The sequence below is a fragment of the Stenella coeruleoalba genome, assembly GCF_951394435.1.
Source record: "Stenella coeruleoalba genome assembly, chromosome: 19".
NCBI classification, from domain to species: Eukaryota; Metazoa; Chordata; class Mammalia; order Artiodactyla; family Delphinidae; genus Stenella; species Stenella coeruleoalba.
This window is the reverse complement of record NC_137165.1, coordinates 6,950,895-6,964,918: the sequence shown is the minus strand read 5'-3', so window position 1 is coordinate 6,964,918 and position 14,024 is coordinate 6,950,895. Positions and strand designations below refer to the sequence as shown.

General features: G+C 39.9%; 1 protein-coding gene across 10 annotated transcripts in view; it reads left to right on the top strand.

Moving 5' to 3' along the window:
- ADPRM (ADP-ribose/CDP-alcohol diphosphatase, manganese dependent) overlaps positions 1-14,024 on the top strand; it is a 388,290-nt gene that overhangs the window by 955 nt on the left and 373,311 nt on the right. For 8 of the 10 annotated variants that reach the window (XR_013824978.1, XR_013824979.1, XR_013824980.1 and 5 more), the window contains exons 2-3: positions 5,297-5,914; positions 6,701-6,817. Coding sequence is in view for 5 of the 10 variants with exons in the window: in XM_079903901.1 (XP_079760027.1) it covers positions 5,314-5,914; positions 6,701-6,817 (718 nt within the window). In the remaining 5 variants the exon portion in view is untranslated. Of the gene's footprint in view, positions 1-5,296; positions 5,915-6,700; positions 6,818-9,910; positions 14,022-14,024 lie in introns of those variants that run through there. The other 2 variants (XM_079903897.1, XR_013824982.1) reach the window with 2 other exon arrangements.

Here is a 14,024-nt window from a genome sequence, read left to right as displayed (position 1 = left end):
GGTTGACTTTTCATTCCTTGCGAAAGTTTAACTCGCGTTCATTCTGTCTTGCCTTTGTTTTTGTCTCAGCATCTGCAGTCTTAATCTCTCTCCTCCCCGCCTCCGTGCAGATGTGCAAAATACAAAAAAAGGAGGAAAAAAAAAGCCTTCTAACGTTCTTAACTTTGGATCCCACTCCCGCGGGGCCTTTTTCAGGGCGTCCGTTGAGCAGAAGCATCCGATGCCTGGTGATGGTGGCCCCGGGGCGGGGTAATTTTTTATGAACTGGCATCATCAGCCAGTGTTCTCCTCTGCTCGCCCACCAGGAGGTTTGTAGTAGTCTGTAATTACCTGTGTTTCTTGATTCCTGAATTGAGCTGGACTTCTCTGGAATATCGGCTCAAAGTAAATGTTCAGCACTTCAAATCATTTTTAATCAAACTGATTTTTCTGTCTTGAACTTGCCCATGCTTCAGATCTTCTCCCCCGCCCCCACCTTATTTCTCTGTGTTTGTTTCTCCAGGGAGAAGGTAGTCCTCAAATTGACAAAAAGACACAAAAGTACCCTGCTTATTCAGGCAGTGAGTGTGTAAAATTATTGTTCACCTCTTTGCTCAGTTGTAGGTTAATTGATCAGACAGCCGTCAGATACATTAAAATTGAACTCAAGATTTTTTTTCAGCTGGTCTGTTAATTTTTATTTTCCAGAGTGATTCTTTTAATAGCTGGACCCTTTATTTGTTTACCAAAGCATTTTTATACAACTTCTTCATATTAAATTTATAATGCTAAATAAAATACTAGCTTCTAAAACAGTTCCTGGCTGAAAGTAGGTGTTTTATAGCTGTACATTGGATGAATTGCTAACACCTCTGAGCCTGACTTCATGCACCTGTAAAACGTTAGTGTTAAAAGATACCTAAAACACTGTCTAGTGTACACCTGTCACTTGTGAGAGGAAAATCAGAATGGTGTTGGTATTGCTAAGAGAGCTCACTGAAATGGAGTCGGGAGGCCCTTGAGGATGTGTGACTTAGGCATGTCTCAGCCTGGATGGAATCTGACCTTTGACCATTTATTGTCCTAATGAAGTCATCCAGAACATGTGCTGGAAACTCACGATACCTAGCGGACCCCTAGCCTGGAATAATTCGTGATTCCTTAAAGACAGATATTTCTTGACTTGTGTCAGAGTCAATCACGGTTCTCAACAGGCAGCTAACTCTGTGGCTTTTCGTATTTATGAGCCCCTGACTCTTTCTCTTCCCCAGAACACTCTCAGTTTTACCTCAATCTGTGTCTCCCAAATTGCAGTTCTTAAGACCCCAAATAAATTCATTTCTTACTTGTAGCCTCCTGCATTGTGTTTTGTTTGACACACTTTTATTACTCCTCTTAAATCACCAAGATCACAAACGAGTTTTTTTTCTTTTTTTCCCCAATTTAGATACTTTACTTGAACGAGACAGGATGTAGATATTATCATCTGATATTTGTTCTATCAACAGTGACAAGGCTGATCAAATTTTGTGCTTGACATAACCTTAGGCTGTTTGACTAGGACAGGTAGGCCTAACTTCCCGGCCCTGTAGTTCACTTGCTTCATCTCAGGTGCAGATCTCCGCCCTGCGTGTCTAGCCACAAACATTTCCTGCCTCACCTTGCCTGTTATTGCTGTATCTAGCACAGTGAATTTCAAGGCTATCCCCCCCACTTCTTTTTCCACAGCTGCCTAGCCCACGTGGGTCTATGTATAAAAACTTGGCTCACGAGCTTCCCTGGTGGGGCAGTGGTTGAGGGTCCGTCTGCCGATGCAGGAGACGCGGGTTCGTGCCCCGGTCCAGGAAGATCCCACATGCCGCGGAGTGGCTGGGCCTGTGAGCCATGGCTGCTGAGCCTGCGTGTCCGGAGCCTGTGCTCCGCAACGGGAGAGGCCACAACAGTGAGAGGCCCACGTACCGCAAAAAAAAAAAATAATAATAATAATAATTTTCTTAACACATATAGAGTGCTTTATGATTTACAAAGTAGACCACTGTGCATTAGAACTCAGTTGAATCTCACAAGTGATGAGGGTTATTTTGCTCTAAGAAACTGGAACTGCAATCAGTTCTAGGTTTTCAGCTTCACAGCTTCCAGCAGTTCATCATAATACCCCTTAACTAAAACTTAGATAACTTAGCATATGTAAATGGTGCAGGCAAAACTTCCAGAACCAAGTTCACTAGAAACTTGCTATTTTGCTGTCTTTTCAAAAGCAAATTATTTTCTTAGATCTTCTAATTCTTCCAGACTTCATTTTTCCCTAAACTTTAGAATGCTTTTAAAAACTTTATATTATAGACATTTAAAAACATGCATAAAAGTAGAGAGAATAAACCTCATGTACCCATTTTAGCTTTAACAATTATTCTCTACTCATCTACTTGTTTGTGTGTATTTGGTGAAGGATGGGGAGTATTTTGAAAAAGTTCTATGGCACTGGAATACTTGTTAATTCTAAGTCTCCCCACTGGAGGTGTCTTTGAGTTGTTGATCTCTCTGTCCACCAGGATCAGTCTTTCTGAGCTCCCTGGCATCTCCCTGAACCATAAAACAAAAGACTCTAAATGAGCCAGAAGAGTCAATTCCCGGCCCACTTGGTTCTTTTTTGCCCTGACTCACTCACTGTTGATTCCAATTGTCTTTCCGTGAATGTGGTCTTGTCCTCCCTTATCTCTTATTTTTCTTTAACAGATCACGGTATAAATTTAAGTTTCTGTTTTACAAAATAATTTCTGTGTTTAATAAAATGCATATTTTTTTCTATCCTTAGCCTTATCTTTGAAAGCTATATGTAATGAGCATTTTGAATCTCTTTTCTACCCTAGAACACATTACTGCTTTGAAGTATGTGGCCCTTGCTGGTTCTCTTCACATTACTTAACTTTCTTTAAAAAGCTGGCAAATCTTCAGATACCCTGGAGTTTCCCTAAACTAAACTGTGTTCCAGTGGAAGGTGCATCTGATAGGGCTTTTGGTATCGCATGACAGAAACCTTAAAGCCAGTTCACTTTGGCTTTACTCAGAGGAGATTTTGTTGGCTGATAGAACTAAATGACCAAGAATAGTTCTAGCAGGGACAGGTGGATCCAAGTGTTCAACTAGTGTTTCCAGGACTTGACTTCCTTCCATCGGTCACATTGCTTCCTTCTAGGTTGGGTTTCTTCTCAGTTAACTTTTCCCTAGCAGCTCCAGTCTTAGTTATCAGTTTTAGCAGAAGCAGTTCCAGTAGTTTTGCTAGTAGTTCCAGTGAAAGTCCCAGGGCTGATGCTTATTGATCCCACTGACCAGAGGGAAACTGGGCTTTTAGAGGCCAGGCCTGGGTCCTGGGGTCTGCCCCTCTCCAGGCGGGAGGTTGAGGTTAAACCACACAGACTGAGAGTGAGAGTGGGTAGGTGCCTAAACAGACATTGGGATGCTGTGACCAGAACAGGAAATGAATGCTGGGTCGGCAGTGACAGGTGTCTACTGGACAAGATCAAATTAATTGGGACAAAATACCCTCTAGGAGATGTACAGTACATATTGTTACCCTAAAGGCGCTGAGTTTAAAGGTAAAAACAAACAAGCTTGTTTAGCAGGGGATAAAAGCATTCCCAGAAACCATTTTCTCTTAAACTCTGGTGATAACGTTCCAATGATAACACTTGCTAAATTATCTTCTGGTTTGATTCTCTTATTAATCTATACTTGGAATCCCAAATATTTGAAGCCTTAAAAGACTAGGGGTTTTCAGCTTAAATGAGTTTTGTATTTATTTTAATTGTATCTCACCTTTCAAATCAGATTATCTCATCTATACTATCCCTCGTACATATTAACTGAGTTGGTATTTAGTGGGGTTTTCAGATGGGACTGCAGGAAGAAATGAACAACAACAACAAAAAAGTATAAGAACACCAAGGAATTTTTCAGGGTTTCCATCATTTTTTCTGGTTCTGTTTTACCTGTTTTGGGGCTCATTCTACCCAACCAGATTAAGGAAGGAATTTAGCTCATAATTGGGTAGATCACATAGAAAGTGTGTCATTATTGACAAACAGTTTAGACCAAAAAGAGACCCTTAATTCTCAAAAGTGTCAAATAGAAATCTGGCCCTTGTTGCTGATTGTGGAGTTGTCACCTCCACCTCATAGGAGCACTCTGACAGGATTTCACATGTCTGTAGAGTGTTAAAAAGAACTCAGTAGGAATATTCAGCAAATGACTGGAGACCAGGAGTCTGAAAGTAATTTTAGAAACAAGTGAATTTTTAGAAACAACTAGGTTTTAATAACCTAGACACCACAACACAATTTATTACTGTAGTTTTTATAACAAGAATAGTTGATAAGTTAGGGTCCTAGCCTTTTATTTTAATCCTTAGTGTTCTTGGCACTTTTAAGAGATTACAAATGATTATAAATTTAGATTGTAAACAATCTAATAAAGTAATAGCTTTTTAAAGTCTAAATCCCTAGCACTTGTGGTCCACTGAGGAAGAGATCATGTATGAGAAAAAAAGAATACATATTTCCTGTTTTGTTTAGAGAGAAGGGGAATGTGTTATTCAGGTTTTAAAAAGCTGGTACAAATTTGAATCCAACTTTTGAAGAACCAGGCATCACTACTCACAGAAGTGAAAACAGTCATATCAATATCATAGTTTTTGTGCCGGATTTTTTTGTTTAAATTAATCCTCTCATCTTTTTTTCCTCTCTCTGTTATTGCATATGTAAAATATGAGAAAATTATTTGAGGTGACCTACCCATCAACAAAGAGAAAAGATCTAGCCTAACGTAATATACTCCTAGTGGGAACTAATGTATAAAGTACAATGAATGAGTGTAATATACAACTCCCCCCACCAAAAAAAAATCTTGAGCTTTTGATAGAATTATTTTGGTGTTTGTGGAAGAAGGGGTGTGTGTGTGTGTGTTTGTTTAAAACTAGTGTATATTTATTAAAAATTACAAATTATACCAGATTTGAATTTGACTTTACTAGAACTAGAATGCCTGTTCACGAATAGGATAATACCCTTTTGTAACTTGCTGTTCTTCTGCAGAATAGAGGTTATCATCTATTTTACAGATGAGAAAACTGAAGCATTTTGAGGACTTGGTAATTTGGACCTAAGACCATCAGACTCTAAAGCCCATACACTTTTCTCTGTACCAAGCTACCTAGTGGATTGACTATTAAGTTTAATGTTCATTTTACCGTTTTCTTCAGTCCAGTTAGAAAATTAGATGTTTATAACTTTATCTTTCTCACTTTCCTTGCTTAATTTAGAAAACTATTTGGAGATTATGGATGCTAAGCCCGAACCTGGACCCCTCAGTGAGAGTTCAGAACTTCTTTTCTCCTTTGGAGTTATAGCAGATATTCAGTATGCTGATTTGGAAGATGGCTATAATTTCCAAGGAAGCAGACGGAGATACTACAGACACAGTCTTCTTCACTTACAGGGTGCTATCGAACACTGGAATAAAGAAAGCAGCCCACCCAGTTGTGTACTTCAGCTTGGAGACATCATCGATGGATATAATGCACAGTATCAAGCATCAGAAAAGTCACTAGAACTCATCATGAACACATTCCAAAGGCTGAAAGTCCCAGTTCATCACACGTGGGGAAATCATGAATTCTATAACTTCAGCAGAGACTATTTAACAAACTCCAAACTTAACACAAAGTTTCTGGAGGACCAGATTGCCCATCATCCTGAGACTGTGCCTTCAGAGAATTATTATGCTTATCACTTTGTACCGTTCCCTAAATTCCGGTTCATTTTACTCGATGCTTATGACATGAGTGTCTTGGGCGTGGATCCGTCTTCTCCAAAATACCAGCAGTGTCTGAAGATACTGAGGGAGCACAACCCAAATGCGGAATTGAATAGTCCTCAAGGTGAATTATTCCTTTGAGCTGAGAATCTAATACATTGTCTTTAAATTCTTCAGCTACCTTTTATTCAGCAGGAAGATGGACGATTAAGGTAAAAGTATATTGTCCTGTTGTTCAGGGTCAGGATTTCTCACACGCCTCATGGCACGTGGATTGGTGGCATTTGGTTCAAGATTCATTTATTTAACACATAACTGAGTGCCTGATGTTCTGGCCGGGTACTTTTTCTAGGGCAGCTATTCAGAGGCGTAGGCAATACTGACAGTCCCACTTTTTTAGGGATGGAGTAGAGGAAACAAGAGGAAAGTGGACGGGACAGATAATAAATGCAACAGAAATAAGTGATCAGTGCCACCAAGAAAATAAAGTACAATATTATAGAAAACGACTAGGGGTACCATTTTAGTCAGGTGGCCAGAAATAGCCTCTCTAAGGAGAAAAGCATTTCAGCTAAGTGATGTGAAGGAGTCAGCCTTGGGAAGAGCGGGTGGGGCAGAGCACTCAAGACAAAAACCAGTGCATAGGCGCAAAGCAGTGTAAGGCACTGTTACTGAAGAGCACAGAAGGGCCCATGGGGTGCAAGGTGATTTTACAGTGGCTCAGTGGACACAGAAAACAGTCTGTTGTATATTCAGTGTAACGGGAAGCTGGGGAAGTAAGCAGAGGAGAATTGAGATTAGGAGTAAGATACAGTGTGATTTACACTGCTCTAAATTGTTAGCTAAGTTTGAATGCCCAAATGAGGGAAAATCGGCATTTGATGGGTCTAAATTACTAAATTTGTTTCAGGACTTGCTGAGCCCCAGTTTGTCCAGTTTAATGGAGGATTCAGCCAAGAACAGCTGAACTGGCTGAATGAAGTTCTTACATTCTCTGACAGAAACCAAGAAAAGGTGGTGATTGTGAGTAAGTATTTAAATGATTTGATTACACTGGCATTTTAGAGAATGGGTCTAGTTAGGTTTTAAAACATACTAACAATATTTAATATTGTGATATTTTTATAAAATGAAAGCTTAGTTTAAAATTTTTTATTGAGAAACAATCTGAATGTAAAATTAACATTTAAGCTTGAGTCAGGAAAGAATTGTAAAATAAAACATCTTGCCATATATTAGAGCCTGTGAGTTGGCCCTTTAAGTTTAAAAGTAGTATTTCCCCAAATGGGTTCAATTGGTGTAGTAATACATATAAGTGAAAAACTCCATCCAGGCCCCAGACCAAATCCCAGCCTCAGGAGACCTACCTGTGAGTGCAGTGACCTCTGCTGACGAGGTGAAAGCAAAGCTGGTTGTCTCGGGACGAGTGTGAGAGGCTCATCTGGCAGGTCTGTAACTGTGTCCACCATATGATTGCAAGGAAATAAAATGTGTTGTTTTCGTTTAGAATTGTTTTCCACAGACATACTGCCATTAGAGGTTATAGGAACCTGGAGGTGCTTAAAATAGACGTGTGTGTATGTGAGCGTGTGTGCGTGCGTGCACGCACACACACACACGAACTGAATCTGGATTTGCAGTATGCCTGGTGTACTTGGTTTGGGGGCTGGGATTAGTTCTCTCGGTTAAAATCGATGTGGCCTGATGGATGAGAAGATAGTACTGAGGGTCACAGGGACGGCATGCCATTCTGGCTCTTGTTTCTATGACCTGTGTGACTCTGGACAGATGTTGAATGTGCAAACTGCAGGTTCTCAGGATGGTATCAAATGGACTTACGAACATGAAATCCTTTTGAAAATGACAGGCTCTTCAGATAGTTGGTAATATAAAATTATATTTCAGGGAATTCCTTGGCCGTCCAGTGATTAGGACTTGGCGCTTTCACTGCCGAGGCCCGGGTTCGATCCCTGGTGGGAGAAGTAAGATCCGGCAAGCCACTCGGTGTGGCCAAAAGAAAACCATTATATTTCTACTAATCAGTTTTTACTTATTTATCTTTCACTGATGTAAAGATATGAGATGGAGTGGGGGTATTTCTAGAATATCAAATGTCATTCAAGGCTTAGAAAATTATAAGGTGCCCTCAGGGGTTATAGGCATGATGTGACACTGTTTGGCTCTGTAATAAGTGGTTTCCAAAATGGGATACTTCTTGTCTCTGCTTTTTAGTTTTCACTGCCATAATGTACCTGTTATTGTAGAGAATACTGGAGCTAAAAGGGACCTCGAGATCATATAGTCAAACCTTTTAATTTTAAAGATAAGGAAACTGAACCCAAAGAGATTAAACTACGTAGGTCAAGTCATAGAGCTCCTGAGACTGGAGACCCCTTTCGTCGTCGTCTCCCTCCGTACCGTATTCTTCCCGTTTCTTTGCACTTCTGTCAGTGCACCTGTCTGCGTTAGCATCTCGTACGTTTCTTCCATTTTGCTCTAAGCTCAGACACTGGATGAACAACTGAGTGCCTCGGGTTTTCTTTAGCAAAGTTTAAAATGGCTAATAGACATTGTCTTTTGTTTCTGTTTGCTTCTTCACTTTCATTTTGGCTTCTCGGAAGTATTTGGCCTACTCAAGTTTTGGCCATGCAGTTGGAAGGATAGAATTGCTATTAGCTGAGATATGGAACACTGCAGTAGGAGGGGTTTTGAGTGAAGAGTTCAGGAGTTCAGGTTTGAAAATATGAAGTTGCAGATGCCTATTAGACATCAGGAGAGATGGTGAGTAAGCAGTAGGGACATATGAGTCGGAAATTCAGAATAGAAGTTTGGGTCAGATATATAAACGTGGAAGTTGAAAGAATACAGATAGTATTTAAAACTGTAAATTACTAAGAGATCACCAAGCCATTAGGTATCGACGGAGTAGTGAAGCCTGAGGACCAAGCCTTCGGGCACTCCTGACAGGACACTAGGGAAGTGAGAAAGCAGCAGAGTGAGGATCAGAAGCCGTTGAGGTTGGGAGAAAACTAGGGGGACAGCGGTGTTCTGGAAGCCAAGCATTTCAAAGAGGAGGGAGCAACTAATTGTGTCCGATGAGTCCAGCATGGCATCTGGGTCTACAAAGTCACACAGCCTCCTGGGACTCTCAGCCCTTATCACAGCTTGAAGAGTGGTTGTGTGTGTGTGTGTGTGTGTGTGTGTGTGTGTGTGTGTGTGTGTGTGTGTGTGTGTGTGTGTGTGTGTGTGTGTGTGTGTGTGCACGTGCTCTGTTACCTCCCCTTTTTTTACTTTTATTATAAACTAATAGATATTAAGCAGAATAAAATTTTCAGAATAAAATTTCAGGATAAAAATAAACAGTAATAGAGAAAAAAGGAAAATGATTTAATGGGAAGAATCAAAGGCCAGTGAGCTGTTGTACCTGTACGTTGGAGTGAAACCATGGCCTGATGTTGATGTGGCCTCGTAGGTGCCTTGAGATCAATTTGAAATTCTCTTGGCTGTATCTCCGGTGGAAGCTAGTATGAATGTTCCCTTCTTTAACTTAGTTTTCTCATCTGTAAAATGGCTATGGCCACCTTGATCTCATGGAGGTATTTCAAGTAGCATAAGTCAGTTCTTTATAAAACATTGAGTGTTTATATAAATGACATATATATATAAAATCCACTGGCCCATCCCTAAACTGTTCTTTTACTTGGGAGTAGCTCTTTCTGTGTGTGTAACACTCATACTCTTAGGGAAGTCAGTGAGACTGGATTCCAGTGCAGCATCCGCCTGATCTCTGGCTGCCTTTACGGACCGCCCCGCCCGGGATGCCCTCAGTCTCCCGTGGTGGTGTTTGTGCATCTTGAGACTTTGGAGGCCATAGATCTCAGGCTTTCTGCGTATACAGCAGCCTCTCTCCCCTTGGATGCAAACTGTCTCGCCCTTCTTTATGCTCCAGAAACGTGGCTCTAGATTATCTAGTTTTTCATGTATGTGGATTCTCTCTGGTCTCGGTCCATATGAGTAGCAATACACATTTTCTTTATCCTGAGTACTAGTTTTTAGCCTTTTTTTGGTGAAAGAGGTATTTCTTAATTGGCTCATAACTCTTCTTCTCTTTAACTAACAGGCCATCTTCCCATTTATCCCGAGGCCTCTGACAGTGTGTGCCTGGCCTGGAATTACAGAGACGCCTTGGCAGTCATTTGGTCTCACAAGTGTGTGGTGTGTTTCTTCGCCGGTCACACTCACGATGGTGGCTACTCTGAGGATCCTTTTGGTGTGCACCACGTCAACATAGAAGGGGTTATTGAAACGGCTCCAGACAGCCAGGCCTTTGGCACAGTTCATGTCTATCCTGACAAAATGGTGCTGAAAGGGAGGGGCAGAGTTCCAGACAGAATTATGAATTACAAGAAGGAAAAAGCTCTCCATTTTTAGTGTGATTTTATTTGTTTACTTTTATAGAAAGAGACTGACTTGGCTTTGTGGGTTTGTTTCGCCTTCCTCTCCCCACATCCTGAGTCTCATTGTTTAGTATTCTGTTTGCATAACAAATGGCCATAACTGACTTCAGTGTGTGTTAGCTCGTAAGATATTCTGAAATGTCATTTTTGGATAATATATCCCGTGTTGAAAACTGGAAAGGAAATGAATGAAAGTAGCATGAATAAACCAGGGAGGAGACTGAGGTGGGGGGATACAGTCCTCCAAACAGATTCTATTTAGCCTTACCTGAGGTTTTTTTACTTTTTACAAGGAGAATGTATTCATTCACTGTATTAGCTATGTAAGTTAAAATTCATAATAAAAAAGAAATAAAATAAGCTCAGGTAAACTTTTTCCATTTACCCAGTTGTGTGAATGAGCTTTGGACATTTTATGCTCAGAGTACCCATCATATTTGTACTTTTATAGGTTTATACTCCTGTTTCGTAAGCCAAAAGCATCACTAGTTACTTCACGGGTGAACGAATAGCACCCCCATTCACACAGGTGAATGTGTGGTCTCCCTTGTGAACCTCTTGTGAGTGCAGCCAAATCAGGACCGAGTGCCAGTGCAGCTGTGTTCCTGCCAGCATGTCTGTTTGGGCCCCCAGCTGGTGCTATAGGAGACTATCGTAGGTAGATGAATTTACCCTTGACTCCCTTATTAGACCAACGGGGCATGTTTAACTCAGCTGTCATATATTCTAAGACTTATTTGCAGAAACACTTACTCAGTGGCAAATGGGGACTGTTCAAGTGTAGAAAAAGTTTGATTCAGGGCCTGAAAAACAGGAAGACAAAAAACCAGTACTAGTCAACGTAAGTGTGTCTGCTGAGTACCGAAGCATTGTGGGGCTGCAGAGGCGTATCAGTTTCCGCTGGCTGCTGTAACAAATTACCACAAACTTGGTGGCTTAAACAACATATATTTGTTCTCTTACAGTTCTGGAGGTCATAAGTCTGAAATTGTCGTCACTGGGCTGAGATCAAGGTGTTATCAGGGCCATGCTCTCTCGGAGGCAGAATCGGTTTCCTTGCCTTTTCCAGCTTCTAGAGCTGCATCTCTTGCATGTCTTGGCTTATGGCCCCTTCCTCCATCTGCAAAGCTAGCAATGCAGCTTTTTCCAGTCTCTTGCTGCTTTGTTGTCACAATGCCTTTCTCCCCTTCCGTCTGTAGTCAAATATCCCTGTGCCTCCCTCTTATATTGTAATTACATTGAGGGCCCACCCAGATAATCCAGGATAATCTTCCCATCTCAAGATCCTTAATCACATCTGGGAAGTCTATTTTGTGATGTAAGGTAACATTCAAAGGTTCTGGGGATTAGGACCTGGATACCTTTGAGGGTCATTATTCAGCCACTGACGTGACTATAATGCACTCCCTGCCTTCACTGACTTTCCACAAGTGAGAGAGAGAAACAACCCTGCATACAAATGTATGAAGAAAGGACAGTGGCAACATGGAGGAGGGATTTAATTTTGTTTGAAGGGAATAGGGATGACTTGAAGAAGGAAAAAAAATGGTTTAAATAGGTGTGCAGGTGCATTTCATGTAGACAGAACAGCGTAGCATCATAGGATATGCTGAGTTCAGGAACTGCAAGTAATGCTATGAGGATTCACCAAACAGCGCTGGGGGATGGCAGGCGGTAAAGCGGGAAAGGACAAGCTAGGGCTACGTGGTGAAGAGCCCTGAGTGACGAGCCAGAGTTAGAACTAAACTTGTCAGGCAGTGAGGAACCCTCCGGTGTCTGAGCTGGGGAATGTGTAAGGAAATTTGTGTCAATTCCAGGCAGTGGATAATGAGACGCTGATATAGGAGAATGACAATGGGGAGAAAAAAGATTGTGAGGGTGGGAGGACAGAGATTTTGACAATAGAACTATTAAACTTACTAATAATACTTAAATTCAATTGAAAAATAGAGTTGAAAAGCAATTTCAGTAATACTGTTCAAAAGGCAGTACTTTACCAAGTTACTGCCTTTTACATGCTTCTGGAGATACGAAAGGAACTGTGTATATTCACAAAATTCAGTGTTATATGGGAGATGCAAATATGATGAAAGTGTATTTTGAACATTACTTTAAAAAAAATTGAAACATTACAGTCTTTTAAGCACAGAATCAGGCATTACTTGGAGGATGGGTAGGTCCTATATAGAAGTTGGAAATAAATCTGTTTCTTCATGTCTGACTAATAGTTATACTAACGGAGGTATAAAAACCATAAATATACCAGAAAACTGAAATCCTTTATTTGTATTTCACTGACCCTTAAAATAAATTTTACTTTAATTGCTTTAATATCAACTAGATTTTTTTTTCTTTACCTTCTAAATCTTGATAGAGAATTTCTGACTATCCAGTGGCCATTATGTAAAACAAAAAACATGCCTATCTCCTTTAACAAATATTTATAAAATACTTAATATCGTATTAAAGGCTATAAAAATAGGCAAACTACCAGACTCATTTTCACTCTACTAATACTTTTTGAGTCAAATATTTCCTAAATCTCATGAAACTGTCTCCACTCTGGAGTTTGATGCTAGCATATGTAAAAGAGTTGCCGTCCAGATGCTCTAAGACAGCACCGACCGACAGAAATATAATGTGAGCCACATAAGTAATTTGAAATATTTTAGCAGTCACATTTTAAAAAGTAAATAGAAATAGATAAAATTAATTTTAATTATGTATTTTATTTACCCCAATACATCTAACATATTATTTTAACATGTAATCAATATAAAAATATTTTACATTCTTTTTTATACTAAGTCTGTAAAATCTAGTGTATATTTTATACTTATAATCCATCCATTTGGACACTAAATTTTCATTGGAAATACTTGGTCAGTATTTAGATATAAAATTTGCAGCTGAAGAAGTAGATTCACATATCCAAGTTGTTCCAAACACACTTATAAGTTTTCTCATAACTGAATTGATGTTTTTAAATAAAAATGAAAAAATTCAAACTTCTTCAGTGTACATTTCAAGCGCTCAATACAACATGCAGCTAGTGGCCACCAGACTGCACAGCTCTGAAATGGTCTTCTCTACAGGGCTACTTTTGACATTAAAAATATGTGTCTAGATTTTGGTCTTATTTTTCATTTAAAATGTAATTAATATTCTCTCTCTCCTTCTTTTTGGTCCCACATTCCTTTATTCTAGCTAACTTTCTTTCCAAGACATGCTTGTTCACTTGGTTCATCTGGAGTCCTCATTTAATTCACAGCACTGTACCAGTTCAGTATACTGAGGTTAGTTCAGGGGTACAGCCCTCTCCTGAACTCTTTCTATCATTATCCAAACCCTGCTTCCCTCTATGTTATCAGGTGCAGCCCTTTGTCAGCTCTTTATATTTTGAATGCTCTCATATTATCTCGGTTATAAACCTTGCAACTATATAAATAAGTAGGAGGTCTGGTAGTAACCCTATTTTATAGATAAAGAATTATCCATGGGAGGTTTACACATTTGCCCAAGTCACATGGATAGTAACGTAGCTGAGTTAGAATTCATATTTCTGAACTTTTGTGTTTTGCCTTTTCCACTACACTGTGACACAACAGAATGTCAGACTCCTTCTCTTACTAGTCCCTTCCAGTCCTGTGTTGTAGGCAGCCTAACTTAGGATTTTGTAAAAAAATCATCTCTAGTATTAAATTACCTGAAATAAATTCCTAGGAAACTGGCATGTTACAATCATGTTTACAAAAAATTGTAAACTCTCATTTTAAG